The sequence below is a fragment of the Phaseolus vulgaris genome, chromosome 3, assembly GCF_051622355.1.
Source record: "Phaseolus vulgaris cultivar YP4 chromosome 3, ASM5162235v1, whole genome shotgun sequence".
Classification (NCBI taxonomy): Eukaryota; Viridiplantae; Streptophyta; class Magnoliopsida; order Fabales; family Fabaceae; genus Phaseolus; species Phaseolus vulgaris.
In genome coordinates, this window is record NC_143500.1 from 50796266 (window position 1) to 50802265 (window position 6000).

The window sequence follows — 6000 nt, forward strand, 5'->3', positions numbered from 1 at the left end:
ATACTAAAAGAATTTGAAATTTCAATTAATATAAATATGTTTATTTGTATTAATAAAATTGTTAAGCATCTTATTTTTTACTCTTCTCATAATGAGATATCTAAACATTTAGATATTGATAGTCAATTTATCTTGTTAACACCGAGCATTAAATAATTGACATATTTACAAAGACTCTTCCTATTACTGTCCTTCAATCATTTCATCAGCAAGTTGAGAATCGTCATTTATTCTCCAACTTAATGGGATATTAGAATAAAATGCAATTAGATATTGTATAATTAGTTATTTTGTTTTATTTCTATTATTAAATGATAAACACCTTAGTTCAATTAATTATTTTCGAAGAGAGGTTCACGTCACCAATGTTTAATATTAAAATATTGAGTAATGGGTGAGTACTTTGTGTAATATTGTGTGACATGTTGTCCTATGATATGACATACTAGAAGGTTTTGTCATTTTGTATGAAACATTTTAAATCTTTTGCCTCCCTTATATTAAAATTCATTAGTTTTCTTTATTTTGATTATTCTTTTCATGGTCCTTCTAGATTTTTTTTATGTTGTTTTAGTAGTTTTATGTATCTAATTTGTCTTTCGTGTATACATTATGAGCAAAATATTTGATTATAAACAACATATATCCTTTGTGTATAGTTCTTGGTATGTTGTTTCAACATTCGTACCTTAGTAATATGCCTTTGAAAATGAACTTATATAGTTTGTCATTTGTTAACCTTTATACATTTTTTTTTTACATGGATGTCCTATTTAGTAACATGTTTTGTATACTAGAGAGTTCTACTTTGTTGATCATTCTCAAATTTTTGTATTTGTCGCCCCCAAATGAAGATTACAAGTTGATCATGCATAACCTGCAACTTAGTTTGGTATTGGTTGTCCATGAGTTTCAAGTCTTTATCAAACTTCACCGGTAATTGTTCTTGAAGTTGTTCCCAAACCTGGTGATTCCCCTCCACTTGTTGTTGTTACATGTTGGTTATCTTATTATGGATAGTTTCTTAAATTTTATGAGAAGATTTTTAATGTGTTTTAAGGATATTCACTAACAAGGAGTCCATTTCAAGATTGGATGAAGGCGAGATGGAAGTTCTATTATAGTAAGAAGCATAAAATTGGTGGTTTGAAATTTTTTTATCAATTTCCATGATGGTGTTACATGTTCTTACTGGAAAGAACGTTGTTCGTCTAAGGTGAAAAAATAATACCTTAAAAGATTTGAGTTAGACCTTCCGAATTTGAAATTCAAGTTATTTGTTGAGTATCGCAGATAAGTCCACCTATAAAAGATTTTTCGATAATAAATTAGTAACTTCTATATATAAAAAAGAAAAAATATATTAAAGTGTTAAATAATAAATAACTACTTTTTATAATATTGTCATATATATAGGTTTTAATTCTTCGATAAATAAGTTAAAAAATATAATTTTATAAGAAATTAAGATATATTATTAGTGATAAATAATTAAAAGAGTTTAATTGATAATTGATTAATTAATATACTACTAATCTTGTTCTAATAAGTAGGTATACTTTATATGACTATTCATATTAACATTTTAAAATAATTTACTAAAAAAACTTATAGTTTACTTTGTTATTTCCAAAATAATAATATATTTCCTAGTATCCAATTTTTGTCTATATTTAGATTATTATCAAACATACCCATAAAAAAGATTCCTTTTAAAATCATCGGAATCTAATGGGTGATGCGAAGCAATGTGAGACATAGCGTTTTGATATCCATTACCCTTTTATCGTAGTTTTTGTAGCCTTCTGTTGTTTGGGAAGCAGTTCTGGAATGTGGTGGAAGTGCAGGTAAGAGCTTCAAAATCACGCGTTCGTCCAAATGCCTACAGAAAACCCACCCTTCAAGGTTTGGCCCGTTTCCTCTTTACACGTTTCAAATGATGTCTGTACCTGCCCAACTCTGTATAAATGGCCCATTTCCTCTTTGATTAAGCAATTGATGTAATCTGTGATTTTGTTATCTTTCAATAGATAATTCTGGGCTCTTCTTCCAATGCTCGTCGAGAGATTCTTTCTGAGATGGGATACGAGTTCACAATAATGGTATGTGTTGTGATGTATTTGCTTCAATTGTTTAACCGTAGTTCATTAGTGTGATGGAAGATTGAAAGAGTTTGGCTTGGCTTGGCTTGCAATTTAGACTGCTGACATTGATGAGAAAAGTATTCGGAGGGAAAAGCCAGAAGATTTGGTAATGGTATTAGCTGAGGCAAAGGTATGATTTTTTTGGGTTCTTCTTCTTCTTATTGTTTAATTAGTGGATGCAAATCTAACAATCACTTCCTCTTGGCGGGCTGTAGGATAAGAATTACACCCCAAGAATAGGTCTGAGTTTGTATGAAAGTTTTCAGTTCTTGTTTCACTTTGTGAAATCCTTCACCACAGTTGTCTCTTTACTTTCTAAAGCGATATAACCGATTTCTTTTGTTGATAAATTAGTCTTCATTAGAGTCTCTATCTCTATAGTAATGTAGTGCTAGTGCATTCGGCAGTTATAGGTAGCCAGTGGCTGGTGGATGATTATTGAGTATTATATTATATCCATGATACTTAAAGATCCAAGAATACTGGTGTTTTATGTAAATGCTCAGAGTTCACTTGGTTGATGAGAAAAAATGAGAAGGTGGAAAAAAGGGTGGTGAGGATTCGAGATGGTGTGGGATGATATGATTTTGATTTTCTCTAGTAGTTTGTTGTTAGCGGGTGGAAAATTTATTTCAGATAATTTCATGATACACAAGTGACTGAATTATTTGGGGTGAAAACGTAGATGAGTTGCACTCTAGCATCTTCCTTAACTTCTTCTGCAACAGTTTATTCTGAATTTTAATCTCCATAAACAAAGGACACCGTAAAGCATGAGAGCCGGTAGTAACATAACAATTTTTTATCTTTGCTTAATTTCTGGTAATATTTATTTTAGAAGAATGCAAAACTTATTTAAGGTCTTTGTATTTGATCGTGGTGACTGAATATGAAGAAGGATTTCAGGCTGTCATGTACCCATCCAGAAACTGCTTCTAAAAAAGCTAAATAAATAAAATAATGGAAAGTATAGAGCAATTTGAAAACCTCATCATCTATTGATTCTTCCAAGGTGCGTTTAGTACTCTAACCTTGATATTCTTATTAGGCTGATGCTATTGTGCAAAGGCTCCCAGCTGGAGGTCGATTGGAGGAAGATGATTCTACAACACTATTAATTACTGCAGACACGGTATTCTGTATTAACTATTGTTTGTTTCAACTATATATTATCGATAACAAATGCATGACTTTAGTTTTCCTTTTGCGGATAATATCTGTACTACTCTATCTCTGTTCTGGTCTCCGCAAACTTATCTTTACGGATATAGCTGTCCAATCAGCTCACATTCTTGTTGCAGTTTACAATCATATAACTAACTTAATATTTATAAAATAATTTTTAAGTTGAAAGAATGGAAAGAAGTTACATCTAGGAGAATGATAAGGAATCCTCCATAGAGAAGCTTATTGGAATATGTTCCCAAGCCTTGAGTTTCCTTTCACTTTCATAATGAATCAGATTAGTTATTTATGAACCTACAGAGAAAATAAATTAAACTCAGTTCTACCTTTACGTGTATTAACCTTGTTTGATGCAAATGCCATTTTAATGCAAAATCAAGCTATAGATTTGGCTTAGACAGTTTTTTCATGTACACTTTTTTGTGTTTGGGATCACCATATTTTCTGTTTCACACTATATGTCCTTGGTTAAACTTTAAGTTACAATCTGAATCCTATATAGCCAGTCACCTTGTACTGATTTTTGTTTTGTTAAAAAATAAGACTGTTGTAAAACTGTTTGTGTTGTTGCAAATATTTTGCAGGTTGTGGTGTATCAAGGAATCATCAGGGAAAAACCCACAAGTGAAAAAGAAGCACGTGAATTCATCAAAGGTTTGTGGTTATTGACAGATTTAGTTCCCTTCTTTTGTTGTCGCAGTTAATGACAGATTTAACAGCAACATTCACAAATTCGAATATTTGCAGGATACTCTGGTAGTCATGCAGCAGTGGTAGGATCTGTTGTAGTAACTAACCTTGCAACTGGAAAACGTGTTGGGGGATGGGATAGTGCAGAGGTACGAGAAAATAAATTGCCTTCTTTGTATGAATAAGTCTTACCACCGTTTTGAACGTTCGCCTTACCCCATCTGGCTCAAGTCTTCTTTTATCTGCCAACCAGGCTGCATTGTTTTCATTGACATATTTTATTGATTAATTCAATGTTTCTCTGGGCTGATAACTTGGCTAACATTTGTGACTATTGTGGCAGGTTTACTTCCTTGAAATTCCAGATGAGGTCATTGATAGTCTGGTAAACATTTTAGAAGTACACTTTTCACCCTTGCACTGAATTAGTATGAAGGTGAAAAGAGTACTTTAACTAGTTTCTCAAAACATATGATCTTCTGAAACTTTCTTTCAGGAAATTCTAGTCAACCTGAATACTATGAGTTTTCTTATTTGATGGGAGCTTCTCAGATTGACGAAGGAATTACATTCAACGTTGCTGGAGGTTTGATGCTGGAACATCCATTGACATTACCCTTTGTGGATGCAGTAGTAAGTTATCGTGCTTCTCAACAACATACTCACTCTCAGAAGAAGCATATGCATGCACATTAAAACAAGATCCTTATGGAACTGTTGGCTTCAAATCTACTTATGATAAGCACTACTTTCTATACCTTTTTTCTTGGCCATAAATATCAAGGCACTGTGATCTTTTGTTGCCATTATTTGGGGAGTTCTTTCATATCCACAATAAGCAAATATTTGCATCTATAGTTATCACTCATTTTCTCCACATCTTTGCCAATTGAGATAATTTTCTAGATGAGCGTCTTTTAAATGTTAACAATGGTCAGATGTAAATGTGGATTTGTCCCTCTTATTTTTTTCTTTAACAAAATGACTGTTATGCTTGTGGTAGGTTGGCTCAACTGATACAGTGATGGGACTTTCCAAAGCTCTTACAGAGAAACTCTTATTGGAAGCTCAATAGCTGTCCCAACAACGCTACAAATATATTCCAAGGGATACGGTGCGCTGGCTGACAGCGAATATTACTGCAATTACATTCAAAAGTTTTGTTTGACAGATTCTTGTTAGTCAAAACATTAAAAAGAATGCCCCAGACTAACTGATTATTTATGGCGAGCTAAAGATACTTGTTATTTAACTTTAATGCTCAGTCTCCCGGGATTTTATCAACAATCCACTCTTTTGGATTACATATTCTTCATACCAATGAATGCATTCCAAATTACATTCTTTGAATTGCATTTTCCAGGCCGAGATTGAATATCAACAGCGTAGTTTTGTAATTTAAAAGATTCTCTGAAATTTTCACTTTCACATGAGTAATTTTACGAATAATGTTAATTCCTTCGTGAGCATGGTGAGAATCTGGAAAAGATTTTATTAGAGTTAAAAGTCAGTTGAAGTCTCCTATTATAAGAAGAGTGATATATTTTGATTTTTTATGAGTTTGTTGATGATTTATGTCAGACTCAAGAATTATATTTCTTTTACTTCCTAAGTTAATTTTCATCACCTCTTTGATGCAGTGGTCATTGCCTTTTAAAGATGGCATGTTCGGTTTATGAAGGTTCTTTTTTGTTTGACTCATTTCATGAACAATATGACATAGCAATCATTAGTCAAGCATACAACCAATCAAATCCCTCAAGCAGATCCTCATCAGTGTATTCACTACAACAAACTATTTTTTAGTGCCCAGATTTATCCATGGCTTCCAAGTTCAGCACCTACAAAATAGAACATATGAGAAAAAAATCAACACTTCTAAGAAATAATTTTATATTAAACTAAGAATATCTAGATTGATCCCTTGTCGTTTTGGAATCAGGATTTTCAGGATTCAACCTACGATAGTTGTTTACTTAAT

The 6000-nt window shown here is 32.3% G+C and overlaps 1 protein-coding gene across 4 annotated transcripts; it reads left to right on the forward strand.

Annotated features, from left to right (window-relative positions):
- The first annotated feature begins 1698 nt into the window (after nucleotides 1-1698).
- LOC137808391 (Maf-like protein) lies at nucleotides 1699-5369 on the forward strand. 4 transcript variants are annotated; one of them, XM_068609469.2, is made up of 9 exons: nucleotides 1699-1905; nucleotides 2031-2102; nucleotides 2200-2274; nucleotides 3193-3276; nucleotides 3914-3983; nucleotides 4077-4168; nucleotides 4363-4404; nucleotides 4572-4652; nucleotides 5023-5369. In XM_068609469.2, the coding sequence occupies exons 1-9, from the start codon at nucleotides 1879-1881 to the stop codon at nucleotides 5092-5094; spliced, it is 615 nt and encodes a 204-aa protein (XP_068465570.1). In that variant the 5' UTR covers nucleotides 1699-1878; the 3' UTR covers nucleotides 5095-5369. The 4 variants fall into 4 exon arrangements, 2 of the variants coding, with proteins under 2 accessions (XP_068465570.1, XP_090155868.1); XR_011080703.1 differs by having other exon boundaries at nucleotides 1700-1905; nucleotides 4516-4652; XR_016519284.1 differs by having other exon boundaries at nucleotides 1700-1905; nucleotides 4363-4389; nucleotides 4516-4652.
- The last annotated feature ends 631 nt before the right edge of the window (nucleotides 5370-6000 follow it).

What these genes read in the sequence shown, in the direction of transcription:
- LOC137808391 (XM_068609469.2), top strand. Translation starts at nt 1,879, where the DNA reads ATGCCTACAGAAAACCCACCCTTCAAG. An exon ending in TATTAATTACTGCAGACACG is followed by an intron (nt 3,277 to 3,913) that starts GTATTCTGTATT and finishes AATATTTTGCAG; the next exon opens with GTTGTGGTGTATCAAGGAAT. An exon ending in GGGGATGGGATAGTGCAGAG is followed by an intron (nt 4,169 to 4,362) that starts GTACGAGAAAAT and finishes CTATTGTGGCAG; the next exon opens with GTTTACTTCCTTGAAATTCC.